Below are 19,877 nucleotides of genomic sequence, written 5' to 3'. Positions count from 1 at the left end.
GGTACTGGACCTTAGGTCGGGAAGTAGCTTCAAGTAACCTGGCAATTTACCTGCGGAGGAGAGTGACTTTATGGACCGTCCCCACAAAGCTCAGAGATTGGGGGCACTAGTGCAACAAGGGGGATAGGGCTTACCAAACAAAGCGGCTCATTGAAATACCAAGAGTGAGCCCCTGAGAGCAAGCTCCTCTTCTATCAATAGTAGGGAGCGGGGCCAGGACAGCTTTTTGCCTACGGGCCACTTAGACACTTCTAAAATTGTGCACGGAGGAAGGCTCCAGACCATCAGGCAGTGCTGTAGGGGACAGATACCTGGACGAGCTCCCCCAAGAGGGCAGCGGCACCCAGAGACTTGGTTCACCTTGTTGTCAGAGTCTGTTTTCATCACAGACGCTGTCCGAGGCCATCCCCTGCTTCTAGCAAGTCTGCGCTCCCCTGCACACCACCATTCACAGTCCCTGGGCCTTCCCTACCCGTGGAGGGAAACGTCATCTGGCTGCCCCTTCCATCTCCCCCCGGGCATTCCCATCAGCAGTGGCGGTAATCCCTGTTACCGCACACCACGGGTGGCGTCACGAACTATATCTCCCCTGTAAATAATTCTCCCTTTTTACATTTGAGAGTGGCCCCTAGCCCCCGGGTCAGGAGACCCTCGAGCCACGAGTAACCACCCCCGGATCCAAGCGGTTCGGCCGCTGCAGGGGTGGCACAGAAAGATGTCTCCAAGGAAGAGCAGTGCATGCAAGACGAGCCACAAAATCTCACAGCACTGGAAGACGAGCCAGGAATCTCACAGCACTGGAAGACGAGCCAGGAATCTCACAGCACTGGAAGACGAGCCAGGAATCTCACAGCACTGGAAGACTTCTCCAAAGGAAAAAAAAATAAAAAATTTATAAGAATATATATATATATATATATATATATATATATATATATATATAATTTTTTTACAAGCTATGATGCTTGCCAAAGAGCATGCTACTATGTACAAACCATGCAGGGTGCCCAAAGGTTTGCATCAGTCCATTTTTTCCTTTGTGAATTTATAAAAGTAATAGATGAAAAATTATAATTTTGTTTTGCTTAAACTACAAAGAAAAATGTGTAAATTAAAATATATACATACACACATTATATATATATATTTTATACACACGCACACACATATAAGTGTGTATATATATATATATATATATATATATATATATATATATATAATGCAAATGCATGCATACATAGTGTATGTATGCATATACACACACTATGTATGTAATAGATAGATATATATATCTATCTATCTATCTATCTATCTATCTATAATTATATAATGCATGCATACATAGTGTGTGTGAGTGTGTATATATATATATATATATATATATATATATATATATATATATATATATATATATATATATATATATATATATATATATATACATATACATACACACATATATATACATATACACACACACTATGTATGCATGCATTATATATATATATATATATATATATATATATATATATATATATATATATATATATATATATATATATATATATATATATATATATATATATATATATATATATATATATATATAATGCATACATAGTGTGTATGTGTATGTATGCATGCATATATATTATATATATATATATATAATACATAGTGTGTGTATATGCATACATACACTATGTATGCATGCATTTGCATTTATATATATATATATATATATATATATATATATATATATATATATATATATATATATATATATATATATATATATATATATATATATATATATATATATATATACACACACACACACACACACACACACACGTATTTGTATATGCTGTGTGTGCGTGCGCAATATACAAGGTAACATCATATAATGAAAGCCGCATTTATTAGAATTAAAATTTAAAGTGTTTTATTGAAAAAAATTAAAGAAAAAAAAAAAAGGGGACAAAGTATTATACATCAAGTGACCAGTAGATGGCACCAAATCACTGCCAGGTTATATAGACTGAACAAGGTGCTATACATCAAGTAGCCAGTAGATGGCACCAAATCACTGCCAGGTTATATAGACTGAACAAGGTGCTATACATCAAGTAGCCAGTAGATGGCACCAAATCACTGCCAGGTTATAAATAACTACGCCTGACATACTTGGAAGTCACAGAAAATTATAAAGCATACAGCACCAAAAAGTAATAGATGTTTCCAACAAGTCAAATATAGACATATAATAATAATAATAATAATGCTAAGTATGTGCCATAAATATAACTGCAAGTAACAAGTGAGATGAGCTATGCCAATAAAGTTAGAGTAGAAATGACCTAGATTGCCGTGGTGCCACCTCCCCGACGCACGTTCTGTGTCAATTATAACCTGGCAGTGCTTAATTTCTGTATAATACTTTTTGTGCTTGATTTTTTATTTTAATAGATTTTTCAATAAAACACTACCATTTTAACGCTAGTCTTCATACGCCTTTCTTTAGAGGCTTATACAGTTACTATTTGCACAAGACTCCTACTCTACCCGTCCATACTTTGGTAAACATTTAATTCAATATTCTATATGTACACAATATATTACTACCATTTTTATTACTTTTTAATATAGATTTACAGAATTTGTCAATACTCATTATTAAATGTGCTGAAAGCTATATTTCATGAGAGCTCATAGGTGTAAACAGGTCGGTATTCGCCCAATGAACAAACAAAATGCTGCTCATTCATGGGACAATTGGATTGTTCATGGCGGAACAGAAATCCTTGTTCTCAGCAGCACATCGCCCGGTGCAAACAGCAGACGTGCTGCCCATAACCTCATACTATATGGGGACAGTGATCTACAGTGATCTATGACCGTTCTGTGTACATCATTCTTCCTAATCCTGTGTAAAGAGGCCGGAAAACAAGCCCCAAGGGACAATATACAACACCACCCATAATTCAATGGTGCTGTACATGAGAAGGGGTTCCATACATAACACAAGTATAAATTACAACTGACAAAGAAGCAGTGACAAACCGGTCCAGAGGGGAGAGGGCCCTGCCCTTGTGAGCCTACATCTTACAGGATAACGGAGAGAGACCGTAGGTTGGGGGGGGGGGGGGTTCAGCAGCTCCGGTGGTGATGAGGAGGCAGTCTTGTCATTCCATGCTGTACATTTTCTAAAGAGATGGGTTTCAAGTTCGAAGGTTCCAAATATGGTGGACAATCCGAGGTGTTGGGGCACAGAATACCAGAGAACAGGGGATGCTCGGGAGACGTCTTGTAGGCGATTGGATGAGAAATAGTGATGAGTACTACCACACACTGAACTCAAAGAGCAGTCTGATGCTCGGAAGGCTTGGCTTGTGTCCAGACCATAATGGAAGATGGCTGGTAACTAAAGCATTGTTCCCCAAAAATGCTCACGTTTCCCATAGATGTCAATTGTACTCTGCACATGAGCGGCGCCCATCCAAGTGTTCAATTGCTCATTACGAGTACTGAGCACCCGAGCATGGTAGTGCCCGCTCATCACTAGTTACTAGTACTGAGCACCCGAGCATTGTAGTGCCCGCTCATCACTAGTTACCAGTACTGAGCACCTGAGCATGGTAGTGCCCACTCATCACTAGTTACAAGTACTGAGCACCCGAGCATGGTAGTGCCCGCTCATCACTAGTTACCAGTACTGAGAACCTGAGCATGGTAGTGTCCGCTCATCACTAGTTACGAGTACTGAGCACCCGAGCATGGTAGTGACCGCTCATCACTAGTTACCAGTACAGAGCACCTGAGCATGGTAGTGCCCGCTCATCACTAGTTACCAGTACAGAGCACCTGAGCATGGTAGTGCCCGCTCATCACTAGTTACCAGTACTGAGCACCCGAGCATTGTAGTGCCCGCTCATCACTAGTTACCAGTACTGAGCACCCGAGCATGGTAGTGCCCGCTCATCACTAGTTACCAGTACTGAGCACCCGAGCATGGTAGCGCTCGCTCATCACTAGTTACCAGTACTGAGCAGCCGAGCATGGTAGTGCCCGCTCATCACTAGTTACGAGTACTGAGCACCTGAGCATGGTAATGTCCGCTCATCACTAGTTACCAGTACTGAGCACCCGAGCATGGTAGTGCCCGCTCATCACTAGTTACGAGTACTGAGCACCCGAGCATGGTAGTGCCCGCTCATCACTAGTTACCAGTACTGAGCACCCGAGCATGGTAGTGCCCGCTCATCACTAGTTACGAGTACTGAGCACCCGAGCATGGTAGTGCCCGCTCATCACTAGTTACCAGTACAGAGCACCCGAGCATGGTAGTGTCCACTCATCACTAGTAACGAGTACTGAGCACCCGAGCATGGTTGCTAATCACTAGTGAGGAACGTGCAAGTGTGGAGAGGAGGAGGTGGTCTTGGGAGGACCAAAGATTACAGGCTAGAAGATATTCGTAGATTAGTTCAGAGATATATGCAGATAGGGGCAGCCATATCATTGGTGCAACCTGTGCCCAAGAGGCAAGGGGGCCCATTTCTACCTCCAAAGCTGATGGAATTGTGCATTTTGATGAGTTATTGCACTGAAAAGTACCCCTATATTGTTCTTGCACAGAGGCCCTTTTTTGCCTGCGTCCGCCACTGTATGGGGGGAGACAGATTATAGTTTGCTTTGTAGGTCAGTGCTAGTCAGCGCTAGTAGCTTGAATTGGGTATGTTGGGAAATTGGGAGCCAATGAAGGGATTTGCAGAAGAGAGAAATGGAGAAATAGCTAGGAGAGAGGTGGATCAGTCGGGCAGCAGAGTTAGGGGCGGACTGGTGAGGTGCAAGAGTCATCAGGGAGGACACAGAGGAGGTTGGTACAGTAATTGAGGCAGGAGATTATGACATGCACTAGTGTAGCGCCCCCGAAGCCATCAGGAGCTACAGGGAACTGCATCCTGTCAAAGATGCGGGGCCTACCCCCAGGGACATAGACGACCAGTGCCAGTAACACCAAAACACTAATAATCTTTTTTTCCCCTTCCCCAAGAACTGGTGACAGGCTAGGATTGGACCAAATGGATGGCCACCTAGGGGTGGAGCCGACCCGGTCCACTAGACTACAACCAGGGAGGAGGGGTGAGAGTCAGTAAGTGGAAGGAGACGGACGTAACAATACTGACAGGAGAGTAACAGTGACCTGTCAGGCGCAGGCGTGTGATTGCCGAAAGAGTACGGTGGAGTACTTTTAGAACCATAGTACCGGCGGGGTGCAGAGCCCTAGGTCAGGAAAACGCTCCAGGCATACCTGAAAATCTGCACGGTGAGGGGACCATCCAGGACCTCACCGACCTTTGAGTCCAGGGCACAGCAGTGACGGGAGAACCAGGGGACCGGGACCTGAGATCCGACCCAACAGGGTTCAAACTGCCTGCCATATTGACCAGAACCGAAGGACAACCAGGAGGGGACCCCCAGATGCTCCATGCCACGGGGAACCACCAACCAGAGACCGGTGCAGGGGAAAGAAGCCACCAGGTCACCACACCGGCACTGGCACTAAGCGGATCAGTGGTGAGGACCAGCCTCCATCGGGTTGCAAGCATCACCATGGTGAGTAAAGAACCAGTTACACTGCAATCCCTTGTGTGGTCTACCTTCTTTCCACACCCTGGTACTGTTAATGGACTTAAACATCAATCACCATCATTTATCTCCTGGGGCCCAGCCCTACTTGCAGAGGGCCACAACATCCAGGCTGCCATTAACACAAGCGGTGAGAGACTGCAGCGGCGGCTCCATCCATATAGCCGCAACCCACAAGTAGCGTCACGACAAAACCTTTAATCATCATCCCTGTAAATACTCCCATTTTTAAAAGCGACCCACAGGGTCATGGAACCGGGCACCGGCCATTACATTTCCCAGTGAAACCAGGCCCAAGTACCCCAAAGCTCTGGGGTGCGACACTAGCATTTTAGTAGATTCAGGGAAAGGACTTGAATATGGTCAATCGCATTTACCATTCTGAATTCCACACGTGTTAATGCAACCTAATTGAATGTAATAGTGTAATATGTGAGCATTTAGGGTCGCACTGTGTGCATGATCGGGCTTTGCTCTTCTGCATTGCCAAGGATGCAAATTTACCTCCGTGTTCAGCGGAGTTCACACAGGTTTGTCGGCAGTCCTCTTGTCTGACATAGTTGTTCTGGTTCGCGTTGCAACCTCCAAATACGAACCCTTCACACTCATTTATTTCGGAGTTAAACCACCAGCGCTTAAAGGAACCTCGGCACCGACCAACTTTCTTAGGAGAATGACAGTATTCTGCAAAACAAAAAAAGTGTGATTATTTCTACTTTTTCCTGTATTTGTTAGTCCTTTAAGGGGACTTTATCCTGAGATCATCTGATTACTTGAACTATATAGTGCTGCATATAGTACAAAAACCACACTCTCCTTTGAAGCCCGGACACAGGCTGGATTTCTTCAGAGCTTTGTGATGACAGCCATGTAGGTCTATCTGCTCCCCGTGATTACAGCAAGGGGGCAGAGATTAGCGCATAGAATGAAGCGTCCCCATGGTGGCATGCTGTTAATGATGTGGTCAGATGGTTAACCTGTTTAAGTGCCGCCGTCAGTCACAAATGGCACTCCGCTCCACACGTGGCTCTTAAAAGCAGATCATGGACGTGACACAGCCATTATTTGTCAGGTATGATGTGGACTCAACCAGTTAGCCAGCTCCCAACTTGTGCCTCCCGTGAAGAAGTGAAAAGGTTTTGGTACAGTGTTAGCCAGTTGAAAAATTGAATGTTCTCAGTTTTGTTCCTCTCACATGTAAGACAGATGCCAGAGGAAGGGTTAAGATCCAGCACTAAGAAAATAGATTTTGTCTTTGAGAGAGACCTCTGTAGGTCGAAACATTGGACATCAACACTGTGGAAGACTGGGCTGGAGAGGAGCGATGAAATCGTGGACAATAAAGTCACTCAACTGTCCAGGAATCCAACAGCCCAATCTTCTACCATGCAGATGTCCTCAAGAAAGGCCTCTACGCTGGTTGAGATGTTGGACATCTATAAAAGGTAGAAGACTTGGCTGGAGACGAGCGGTGAAGTTCTGAACACTGAAGCCGCTCTATTGTCTAGGACTCCTACCACACAGATGTGCTTGACAAAGACCTCTACACTGCTCAAAACATAGGACAATATCAGTTCTGCTGATGTTGGACCTTAATAAACCAAACCACTTAGGGTACTTTCACACCTGCGTTGTTTTTTTTTTGGCGCAATCCGCTGTCTTGGGAAACAGCGGAATCCGTTAACGGATTCCGTTGTTTCCCATAGACTTGCATTGATGACGGATTGTGCCAAAAGTACCTGCGTTGCTTCCATTGGCCAATGTAACGTTAAATGCTGGCGTCAAAATGACGCCAACCAACGGATTCCGTTGGTTCCGTTAAAATTTATAATGGTTCCCTATGGTAGCGGATTCCGTTGCTAAGTGCTTAACAACGGAATCCGCTGCTGGATTCCGCTAATTTCTACTGAGCATGCCCAGAATGAAAAAAAATAAAAAAATAAATAAAAACAGAGCCGACGGATTCCGTTAGACGGACGCCTAACGGACGCCAAACGGATGCAACGGTCCGTTATTTCACAGGAATCAGCTAACGGATTCCTGTGAAATAACGGACCCGTTGCATCCGTTGACACCACAAAAATAACGGATGCGTCAAAACGACGCAGCAACGGATCCAGCGGATTCAACACAACGCAAGTGTGAAAGTACCCTTAGAAGACTTCTGTTTAAATGACAATAGACCTATCCAAGGAGATGAAGGTAGAGACAGACGTAACGTGGGAGTGTGTCTGCTCCCGAGCTCTCAGGGACTATGGGCAGTTATTGATGTAGGAGGGACAGTGACAGCAGGTGACCCTTGTATGGCAGTGACTCATGCGTTAATGACCGTGTGCAAGTCCCGGATAGTTGAAGCAGAAATCACCGGGTGTGACAGAGGGCAACCAGAGCTCAGAGCGTGTAATCCGAGTGGATTATTGTAGGCCGGGTTCAGGATTGTATTTGTGCCTTTTCACGTTTCGTTGGCATTTTTCAGGTGTGCCTTTTCTATAGTCCATTTTATTTCTGTAGGTTAGTCATTGTGGGTGGCATTTTGGGGCTTCCAGATGACTTTTTAAATGTTGCCAAACTCTTGTACATCTGTACTCGAGTGCCCAGCTAGATATTGTATGGCTTCATTCAGCAATCTGAGTTTGGCAAGAGTGGTAGCTTAAACCATAAGGGTTTTTTTTTTTTTGGTTTTTTTTATTACGTAGGGGAAGGTTTCTCAAACTTCCATGAAAAGGAACTTGAAAAATCTCAGTACTAGGATGGAATTTAGGACCATTAAACTTGTGTTGGCCGGTTGTATCCTAGACTAGAGGATACCGGCTACAGCAGAGGACACCGCACGTCGTGGCAGCAAGGGAAGGAGAGAAAAAAAGTTTTTTTTTTCTTTTTTAGGGTGTTCGAAAACAGCAACAGAGTGAAAAAAATTATTACAGGATGGGGGACATGTATACCTGGAATGGGCTACCCAGGATGGAGAGGCCATATTATATATCAATATCTATCTCTGGAAGGGGCTACCCCAGCGGCCTTGTGCCATCACCAGGCAGGGGCCAGGGCACGACGGGGTACGTGGACCCCAGGTCAGGGAGTAGCTTCAGGCATCCTGACAATTTACCCGACGAGGACTGAGTCGTCAAGATCCGCTCTCCACCCGCTCAAAAAAAAAAAAAAAAAAAAAAAAAAAAAAAAAAAAAAAAAAAATCGGGGTACTAGCGCAATGAGGGGGATAGGACTTTCCACTACACAGTCCAGAAAATCCCAAGCGTGAACCCTGAGAGTAAGCTCTCACAGTTAGCCACACGGGTGAGCGGGGCCCGGAGAGTTTTATACTCAAAGGTCCAACAAGAGAAACCAGGTGCCAAGTTAAAAGGCCACAGACTAACAGGCAACACCAACGGGCACGGGACCCAGGCGTGCTCCCTCTCAGAGGCAGCGGTGTCCAGAACTTTGCTTTACCACAGTTGTCGGTGTCAGTGTTATTTGACTGAGTACACAAACAACCCCCTTCCCACCACAACGGCACCTCCCAGTCGCCCTCATCGAGTCCTGGGGCATTCTCCCTACCCGTGGAGGGGTTAAACATCTGGCTGCCCGCACCATCGTCACCGGGTACTCTCCATTGCAGTGGTGGTACTCCACCTTACCACACACCACGGGTGGCGTCATGAACGGTCCATACAATCCCCTGTAAATAATCCCCCTTTATTCCAAGTGGCCACGCGACCCCGGGTCTGGAGATCCCTCGAGCCGCCGCGGATCCGAGCAGCCTGGCTGCTGACGCGGGGGCGGCACATACTCACTGGTTTGACGCCCTGGTTTGACGTACTGGATTCCAGGTGCACCCATGTCCTGATGGCTGAGCCTGCCAACCTGGTGCCACTCTCCACTTTTGCACTCTGGTGTATGTGGGTCCTCCCTGGCGTTGAGCACTTGGAGGTCCTCCTGGAGTCTGGGTCCTGCCGCAGGCAGCTTGGACTAATTAAGGCAATATGCCCCGGTCCCCACTTTGCTGCTGATGCCTTGGATGTTCGTGAATGCAGACGAGTCCTGGAAACCCACCCGCCTAGCAGAGTTACCAGATGGCTTGAAGTCCTGGTCTGTTCTGGGATCTGCACCCCATGCGTGCAAAGTACTGTGAGCTCTGGATGTCCACCCCACAGGATCCCTCTGTCCTTGGAGCTTGCTCTCTCTTGCTGTTCTTACAACTCAGATATTTGCAGTCTCTTTCCTTCTTTCTATGTGTCTCAAGAGCCTCTGGTCTATCTTGACACCCTTCCTCTCTCACTTCCTAAACTCTTCTGTCAGTCTACTCACACTCCCCAGGTCACTTTCTCCTCCCCAGGTCCGGTCTCTTCCTCCCAGTTATCTACAGTGCCCAGTGTAAGTGTCCTGGTGTGCTAGTGTGTGTGTGTAGTGGCTGGCACAGTTATGTTGGACTTGGGCTGTTACCTTAATCGTTACCTTCTTTTTGTGACACCTGGTTACCGCAGGGGCGTCACAGTGCAAATATTGAGATGAGAGGAAGACCTGTGACATCACCTATTGCGATCCTGTGCTTTTCAGAAGGCTCATTATCAGCAGAGGCAGAATTACAATGACTGAGACTTATACTATCAACTTCGTATAAAAGGTCTCAAGACATTGTAATTCTGCCTCTGCTGATAATGAGCCTGCTGAAAACTATTGCTGAAAGCACAGGAAGTAGGAATCTCAAATGTTGTAATAAGCTTGATATGGGAAAACAAAAAGCGCATAAAACAGGTAACAAAATAAAATAGGTCATTTTCCGATTATGGATTCTGTAAGATTCTGGATCCTCAGAAGACACTCATCAAGGTCTTACTCACCATGAGTCTGTTCCTTCGTCAGTACAGTGATGGTGACACTGGCCGAGCTCTGGTGACTTGTGGTGTCAGTGACCACCAGCTGAAAGATGTACTCCCCATGCTGAAGATTAGACACTTGTAGGTACTCCGGTTCATCCTCCACTGCCTGCAGGAGAATGAAGATCAATAAATGCACTGTATACAGCAGAGTACAGGGATCCTTCCAGAATTTATCTAATACATTATGCAAACCAGGCAACAAAGATCCCTAATAAAATTATTAACAGACGCAGTTTCTATAGCTTCAGTGCTGCACTGCCTATTGCTGACTATAGAATGAGTTAACTGAGAATCCATCAGTGAGCTCATCCTGACAGTTTACTTTGCCAGGTTTTACTGAGACTCTCTTGGCTGGTTTATAACCACAGAACAGATTGAAGTTTAATCACTTTTTGGGGGATAAATTTATTTAATTTCTATAGATTCAGTAGCACCTGGGCCCAAAATGTTCTGCATCAAATTAAGAGACTTAAGGGTCTTTACACGCTACGACATCACTAATGCGAACTCGTTGGGGTCACGAAATTTGTGACGCACATCCAGCCGCATTAGCGATGCCGTTGCGTGTGACACCGATGAGCGATTTTGCATCGTTGCAAAAACGTGCAAAATCGCTCATCGGTGACATGGGGGTCCATTCTCAAAAATCGTTACTGCAGCAGTAACGAGGTTGTTCCTTGTTCCTGCGGCAGCACACATCGCTCCGTGTGACACCGCAGGAACAAGGACGCTCTCCTTACCTGCCTCCCGGCCTCTATGCGGAATGAAGGAGGTGGGTGGGATGTTACGTCCCGCTCATCTCCGCCCCTCCGCTTCTATTGGGCGGCCGCTCAGTGACGTCGCTGTGACGCCGCACAGACCGCCCCCTTAGAAAGGAGGCGGTTCGCCGGTCACAGCGACGTCGCCGGGCAGGTAAGTATGTGTGACGGGTCTGGGCGATGTTGTGCGACACGGGCAGCGATTTGCCCGTGTCGCGCAACAGATGGGGGCGGGTACCCACGCTAGCGATATCGGGACCGATATCGCAGTTTGTAAAGCCCGCTTAATACTGTTAAAGCACATGTTTCTTGGCATCTATGGTAAAAAAAATAAATAAATAAATAAATAAATATGAAGACTAGTTTTGTGACGAGGGGCTGCTGACAAGTCTTTGGCTTTGTGATTTTTTGTTTCTATGGTAACGAATGTTACATCAGATGAAGCCTTATGTGTCTAATATGTGTTTTCAAAATGCTGTGTTTGTTGCTTATGGCAACAGTGTTCTACACACGCGGGAAAACAAAATGGCAGAGTCTAATGCGATATTCACAGCAATTGAAAGCAGAGGAGGATAAAATTCTTGTTTCTGCAAGGAGAGTCCACAAAGGATATTCTAGGTGATATGTCGCAGACATTGGGGGATCAATGTCCTTCATATTCCACAGTTAAGGACTGGGTTGCCAAATTTAAAACTGGCCACTTCAGCCCCAATGATGAGGAACGTCCTGGACGCCCGAGAGTAGTTGTTGTTCCGGAGATCCTCGATGCTGCGCACAACCTCATTCTGGAGAATCCACTAATTTCAGCTAAAGCAATAGCAGACATCATGGGGATTTCCCGGGAACGTGTTTGTGTCATTTTCCATGAACATTGGACATGAGGAAGCTTCTGCAAAGTGGGTCCCCGAATGCCTGACAACAGATCAGAGAAGCAGCGAGTGACAACTTCCCGCTCTATTTGTCAGCGTTTCCGGACTGATAAGAACTTCCTAGAGCGACCGGTCACTATGGATGAGCCCTGGATTTATTTGTATGATCCTGAAAACAAGGAGCAGTCAAAAGAGTGGAGGCACAGTGGTTCTCCTCATCCAAAGAAGTTCAGGGTACAAAAATCAGCCACTAAAAGGTGATGGCGTCTGTGTTCTGGGATAAGGAGGGTGTGCTGCTAGTGGACTACCTTCAAAAGGGTTCCACCATCAATGCAAGGTATTACAGTGAACTTTTAGACCAATTGAAGGCAGCTCTGAATGCCAAAAGGCGCAGCAAGCTGTCCAAAGGAATCTTGTTCCTGGAAGACAACGCCTCCGCTCACACTGCACAAGTGACCACGGCAAAACTGGCAGAGCTGGGCTTTCAGCTGGTTGACCACCCACCTTATTCACCAGATCTAGCTCCCTCCAACTATCATCTGTTTCCAAACCTGAACAAACGCCTCAAGGTGCCAAATTTCATACCATGTCTGGTGCCATGGCTGCTACAGATGCCTGGTTTGAGCCACAACCGAAATCCTTCTTCTTGCTAGGCTTACAGAACTTGGAATACCAATGTAAGAAGCGTGTTGTCATCAGTGGAGAGTATGTGGAAGAAATGTAATGTTTCATCCTGGGTAAAGCCAAAGACTTATCAGCAGCCCCTTGTATATAGTCCTTATTGGACTCCTGCCTGTGATGATAGTGAGACTGCAGAAAAATGATCTATAGCGAATAGGAATGGACAGCTTGTTATTAAAATTGTTAGTTTTAAAAAGGGATTTTGTGGTGAAAACAAAGTTCTCACCTATGAACCAGATTTTCTGTTCTTGTTTTTTCCCTAATATATAAGCAGAACCACAAAAATAAATTTGGCCAGACTAGTTCTTCTTAATATTTCCAGAAGTCATGTGCAACAAGCTGTGGTGTAATGCAGATTCTGCTTGCGTCAGACACAGACGATCTTTACAGACGGCCACAAGAGAGCGGTTGTATATAATCTTCCTTTATTTTTCCTGTCTTCACCTTATCCCTTCCGCTATGGAGTATATAGACTATATACCGCACTGCTCTGCGTCACCACTTCCACATGGCCGCATGTCGTTATTTGGCGGTAATGATGGGTCTACATTGGTTTGCATTCGGTAACTTTCCATTATGTTTTAGGGACTTTTACCTGATAGACAACTTCAGGGTCTCCAGCGAGCAGGCTCCATTCATAGGTCACAATGCCTTCTTTATCCCAGCTTTCCTTCCCGCTCAAGGTCACCTCCTGGTTGGGCTGAACTTTCACATCTCCGCTGACGCGGGCAATGGGAGGCTCATCATCTCCTACAGGAAAGATGGGTCACAGATTAGAAGCTGCAATGTACAACTTAGCCATGAAATTAGTCATTTTTGATTGGATAATTTTTTTAGAGTAGAGACAGTCTCACAAAACTAAAACTTTCAGTGGCGAGATGATAATCTTATAAATGTGCCTTGTCATAGTAGTGTTTGGCCGTACAGGGACTCTGATCGTACGACACCTCCAGGGCAGGGTAGGAAGCAAAGAAAGTATAAGAATGCAGCTGTCACTTTCTGTGAGGTAAAACATGTTCAAACAGGCAGGGGAAGGTTTTACACCACAGAAAGATTCAGCTGAGATCCCATGCTATCCCATATGAATACTTTGTTTCTAGATTTAGCAGGAAAAAGCTCTTAAACTAATCAAATATTATAATGAGACAAGACCGTAGGGGGGGGGGGGGGAAATCACCGCTGTTACTTTGTGAGGTTCGAATTGTCTCTTTAGGGAGGAAGGAGATGAAATCTAGTACCACCTATTGGAAGTAGCAATCCTAAAAGTAAAAAGTGGCCTTTTAACAAGCCTTTTCATATGACTTAGGATTTAGGACTGGTCAGAACCTCAATTTCCAGACACTGTTTTGGGGTGATTGTATGCCGCCCCTGCAGCAGTCGAACTGCTCGGATCCGGGGTCGCTGTGGCTCAAGTGTCTCCAGACCCGGGGGCTTGCGGCCACTTCGAAGTGTAAAGGGGGAATATTTACAAAAGGAGAGTTCGTCACGCCACTCGTAGTTCGCGGTAAGGGGAGTACCGCTGCTGCCGATCGGAGTACCCGGGGGAGATTGAGCGGGGCAGCCAGATGACGTTCCCTCCATGGGTAGGGGAGACCCCAGGACTCTAGAGAATACGTGGAGAATAACGTGGTGCGGGATGTGTGGGCAGGCAGGACGCAGGGAGGGAAGCGTACTCAGGCCATGTGGATGTTGTTGCGACCATTAAAACAGATTGACACAGAAGTAACCCAAGTCTCTGGGTGCCGCTGCCTCTCTGGGGGGGTGGGGGGGGGGGGGGGGGACTCGTCCGGGTGTCCGTTCCCGCTAGTAGTATTGTTTGGTGGACTGGAGCCTGCCTCCATGCACATATAGATAGAGGTTTCTGAGTGACCCCTCGGCCTGAAGCTGTCAGGGTCCAGCTTCCTATAATTAAATAAATAAATAGAGGAGTTGTGCTCTCAATGGCTGACACTTGGGCTTTCCAGCTTATGCGGCCCACTGAAATCCCATCCCCCTCGTTGTGTTGGTGCCTTCGATCTCTGAGCTCTTGGGGAAAGTTCATAAAGAGACTATCCTCTACAGGTGAATTCTCAGGTTGCGTGAAGCTACTCCCTGATCTAGCGTCCTGTACCCCGCTGTGCTCGGTACCGGTCCGGTTACTGGGCTTTCCGGTGCTAACCGTTCTCCCAAACTAAGACTGGGCACCCTTCTCCAATACCCTGCGACTCCCCTGGTCCCAGACCACCATCTGTGACCCAACCAAAAGTCTCCCAGGGAGCTCCAACTCTCAGCTCCTCACTCTGAGGGCTACTACTCAACTCACTATGTCCCTCCCACTGACCCCTAGGCGGGCGGCCCTATCCCAGCTAGACCACCCACTGGTGTGCCTGACAGGGTGTGGTGTGAGGTGTGGCTAGGATTGGTGTAAATGATGGAACACAATGCCACAGTTAGGATCCCAGAACCATGGAGGGTGAGTTCTGCACCATGAGAGACAGCGGTGCAGTACCCTGTGATAAGATCAGGGGCGTCACAATTGCCCCTCATCAGTGCAAAGTATGAGATACTGAGAGAGATAAGGGGCACAGCAATAGTCCGCTAATAAGCAACAATGGGTGCTATACTGTGCATAGCCGACATAGAATAAGGAGAAAAGACACTGCACATGGAGGGCAAGCACAACCAATTATATGTACATTTTAGAAAGGGCTTTTATTGACAATAGGGTACTACCAACTCCCACCATGTGCAGTAAGATAGTACATCAATACTGACCACCACAAAACAAGGACATTGTATCATATGAACAAGAGGCAAAGATTGGTAAATACAGTGCATATACCTCCACAAAGTGTTACCATCCCCTATTAATAGTCACAATAGAAAAGAATAAAGCTGACCAATGGTTCTATTGTCACCCTGTAATGTGGCTCATCCCTATAGCTGTATAGTGTCCAGAGACCATATAACACATACATGATAGAGGGGTTACAACCATGGGTTAACCACAAACAACATGGATAGGTGACCAAAGTGCAGAATCTGGCATTACCATGGGTAAACTGCTCTAAGGTCCATGAGCAGCCATATCAATGCAGGTCTATAGGGGGGATAGGAGGAGCACAGAATTAGCTGCAGTCCAATGTGGTCTTGTTTAATGAAGATAAATTGGACTGTTAAAGAGCTTTCCCTGCTATATTTATTTACCAAAAAAGTATTCATACAGGAGGACAGCACAGGATCAAGACTGAGTTTCTGTGAGGTAAAACATTTCACTGCCCATTTTTAAATGTGTCTAACATCACCGAAAGGGTCGCGGGCGGAGGGGCCGCTCTCGCCATGCTCGGGTCTGCGGCTGCTGCTCAGTGGCTTAAGCGGTGGGCCGGACCCGGGGACTCGAGCAGCGCTCCTCGCCCCCGAGTGAAAAGGGGGTGGTTTGTTTTGGGAGATAGTTCTTGACACTAGTGATGGGCAGTCCGGCTCTTTTTGATGAGCCGGCTCATTCGGCTCGGCTCACCAAAAAGAATCGGCTCTTTCGGCTCAAAAAACGGCTCTTTTTTTAAAAAAACCCCTCTGCTCCACCTTGTGATGATACAGAACCTCCCCTGTACATTGGGAACCTCATTCTACACCCTTGTATGTATCTAGTGAAGCAGTAAAAACAGTTTTTAGCATTATTGTTTCCGTTTCCTCAGATTGTCAGCTCTTCTGGACAGGGCCCTCGCTCCTCTTTTATGTGGTGTTTTTGTACATGTCCTTTCTACATTAGTCAGTGCTCTGATATGTGTCGCTCCTACAAAAGATTATAATTCCTGAAAATAAAGGCGAGTTGCAATTACTGTACTGCCTGTCACTATATGTGCAACACACACACACTGTACACACTGAACACAAAGGACACACATTGTACACACACACACTGTACACACACACACACACTGTACATACTGAACACAAAGGACACACATTGTACACACATACATACACACATTGTACACACACACTGTACATACTGAACACAAAGGACACACATACACACACACATTGTACACACACACTGTACATACTGAACACAAAGGACACACATACACACATTGTACACACATACTGTACATACTGAACACAAAGGACATACATACATACACACATTGTACACACATACTGTACATACTGAACACAAAGGACATACATACATACACACATTGTACACACACACTGTACGCACACCAAAATATGGAAGCATAGGATACTGAATAGCAAAATCAGTTTATTTCAACACAACCTGGAACAGAAATGTTTAAATGCTAACATAGCATGGGTCCACCTTCTGCTGGTGGTGCACAGCACTACAAATCCCAGCAAGTGGAACACAATATGGCAATACAACACTAGTTACATACCAACTTTTTTAACAGTTAAGTGACAATAAATGTCATTGAGGTAGTATTGCACATAAAACAAATGTATAGAGGTTGTGTGCAGATGTCAGATCTATTTACATCTAAAAATACCAGGATTTGTTAACAGAAATAGAAAAAAAAAAGTCTTAACTGCGAGAATTGTGACACCACAACGCCACAGACACATGCATATAGAGGCTAATGAATATGTTGTATGTAGTCACCAAACTAGTAAAAAAATATCAATTGTGGTCACAAAAAAAAAATAACACACGCACACATGCACAGACACTCACACACACACACACGCGCACAGACTGTAGCTTCCACTAAACATTGAAGGAATGGAGACATGGTTTATTATCAATGATTTTCTCTTTTTTATGCCAGAAAGAAAACCTTACAGGGTTAAATGAACATGTCAGGGGTCATCTGTTCTGTGCACACACTGGACACTAAAGCGGGCTTTACACGCTGCGACATCGCTAATGCGGAGTCGTTGGGGTCACGGAATTGGTGACGCACATCCGGCCGCATTAGCGATGCCGTTGCGTGCGACACCGATAAGCGATTTTGCATCGTTGCAAAAACGTGCAAAATCGCTAATCGGCGACACGGGGGTCCATTCTCAAAAATCGTTACTGCAGCAGTAACGAAGTTGTTCCTCGTTCCGGCGGCAGCACACATCGCTGCGTATGACGCCGCAGGAACGAGGAAGCTCCCCTTACCTGCCTCCCGGCTCCTATGCGGAAGGAAGGAGGTGGGCGGGATGTTACGTCCCGCTCATCTCCGCCCCTCCGCTGCTATTGGGCGGCGGTTCAGTGACGTCGCTGTGACGCCGCACGGAACGCCCCCTTAGAAAGGAGGCGGTTCGCCGGTCACAGCAACGTCGTCGGACAGGTAAGTATGTGTGACGGCTGTTGTGCGACACGGGCAGCAATTTGCCCGTGTCGCGCAACAGATGGGGGCGGGTACCCACACTAGCGATATCGGGACCGATATCGCAGTGTGTAAAGTAGCCTTAAGGGTACCTTCACACTTTAGCGATGCAGCAGCGATCCGACCAGCGATCTGACCTGGTCAGGATCGCTGCTACATCGCTACATGGTCGCTGGTGAGCTGTCAAACAGGCAGATCTCACCAGCGACCACTGAACAGCCCCCAGCCAGCAGCGACGTGCAAGCGACGCTGCGCTTGCACGGAGCCGGCGTCTGGAAGCTGCGGACACTGGTAACTAAGGTAAACATCGGGTATGGTTACCCGATGTTTACATTAGTTACCAGCGCACACCGCTTAGCTTAGCGCTGGCTCCTTGTTCTCCTAGCTACAGTACACATCGGGTTAATTAACCCGATGTGTACAGCAGCTACATGTGCAGAGAGCCGGAGCCGGCAGCACAGGCAGCGTGAGAGCTGCGGAGGCTGGTAACTAAGGTAAATATCGGGTAACCACCTTGGTTACCCGATGTTTATCTTGGTTACAGCTTACCGCAGCTGCCAGACACCGGCTCCTGCTCCCTGCTCGCTTCATTTGTCGCTCTCTCGCTGTCACACACAGCGATCTGTGTGTCACAGTGGGAGAGCGCCTTTGAAGAAAACGAACCAGGGCTGTGTGTAATGAGCAGCGATCTCGCAGCAGGGGCCAGATCGCTGCTCAGTGTCACACACAGCGATATCGCTAATGAGGTCACAAAAAACGTGACTCAGCAGCGATCTCGGCAGCGAGCTCGCTGTGTGTGAAGCACCCCTAAGTGCTGACTTCTATTACTAACTCTATACAATGATTGAAGCTGTATACACTTCTTTACATATGTTTGGTCTAAAATGCTCTTACTTACCCAACAACTGGTCAGGTCTTTACTGTAGTGGTCCTGAACCCTGACTAATACCTAGAGAAGATGATCATTGTTATCAGCAAACAAGCTGAGCCCCTCTCCTCCTACACATTACCATATGTGCCAGCCGAGGTCAGAAAACTTAACCCTAGCACATCATTCCCTGGTACTCAATTGTACCCACTGAACTAATTAAGAACCACTATGTGTGTATAGCTTTAAGTGTCAGCTCCTGCCCAGAGCTTGTGTTTACTTTACTCTTCTCCTTATCTCCTGCTTCCCCCTGAAGCAGTGAAAAAAAAAAAAAAAAAGCGGCTCTTTATGGCTCATTCACTTTGATGATTCGGCTCATATCGTTCACTTCAAAGAGCCGGCTCAAAGAATCGGCTCGTTTGCGAACGACATCACTACTTGACACCACCCATGGGTCGTGGTGATAATGGGCACCACCGCTGCTGGTGATGTGAAGCCCCACAGGTGTTGTGTCGGTGCATTACCTTCAGGGACTCCACTCAGCTGGATCTGGTCACAGGTAGGAGATCTTCTTCTTGTCGTGACGCCACTCTCAGTATTGCGGCCAGTAGGGACCGCCACTGCAGGTTGAGGGACGCCTGGGGCTGATGGTGAGTGCAGTTAGTTGGAATAGCCTCCTGAGAGTGAGGCAAGCCCCAGGGCCCTGAGTAGGTGCGTAGAACCACAAGGCGCAGAATGACTCAACACAGGCAGGATGTCTTTCAGGGTTTTTACTCACTTCAGGTGGCAGGGTGAGTAACCCGGGCGTAGCTGGGATGAACCAGGCGGGAACCAGGTATCCTTCAGGCTGACTT

At 46.5% G+C, this 19,877-nt stretch overlaps 1 protein-coding gene across 2 annotated transcripts in view; it reads right to left on the bottom strand.

Moving 5' to 3' along the window:
* SPINT1 (serine peptidase inhibitor, Kunitz type 1) overlaps positions 1-19,877 on the bottom strand; it is a 62,790-nt gene that overhangs the window by 14,508 nt on the left and 28,405 nt on the right. For both annotated transcript variants that reach the window (XM_075330951.1, XM_075330952.1), the window contains exons 2-4: positions 13,433-13,587; positions 10,491-10,635; positions 6,157-6,336 (exon numbers count right to left, since the gene is read on the bottom strand). In XM_075330951.1, the coding sequence (XP_075187066.1) occupies positions 6,157-6,336; positions 10,491-10,635; positions 13,433-13,587 (480 nt within the window). The remainder of the gene's footprint in view (positions 1-6,156; positions 6,337-10,490; positions 10,636-13,432; positions 13,588-19,877) is intronic.

Source organism: Anomaloglossus baeobatrachus, chromosome 12, assembly GCF_048569485.1.
Source record: "Anomaloglossus baeobatrachus isolate aAnoBae1 chromosome 12, aAnoBae1.hap1, whole genome shotgun sequence".
Taxonomy (NCBI): domain Eukaryota; kingdom Metazoa; phylum Chordata; class Amphibia; order Anura; family Aromobatidae; genus Anomaloglossus; species Anomaloglossus baeobatrachus.
Note: the sequence above shows the minus strand (reverse complement) of the source record. Positions and strands in the feature narration are given on the sequence as shown.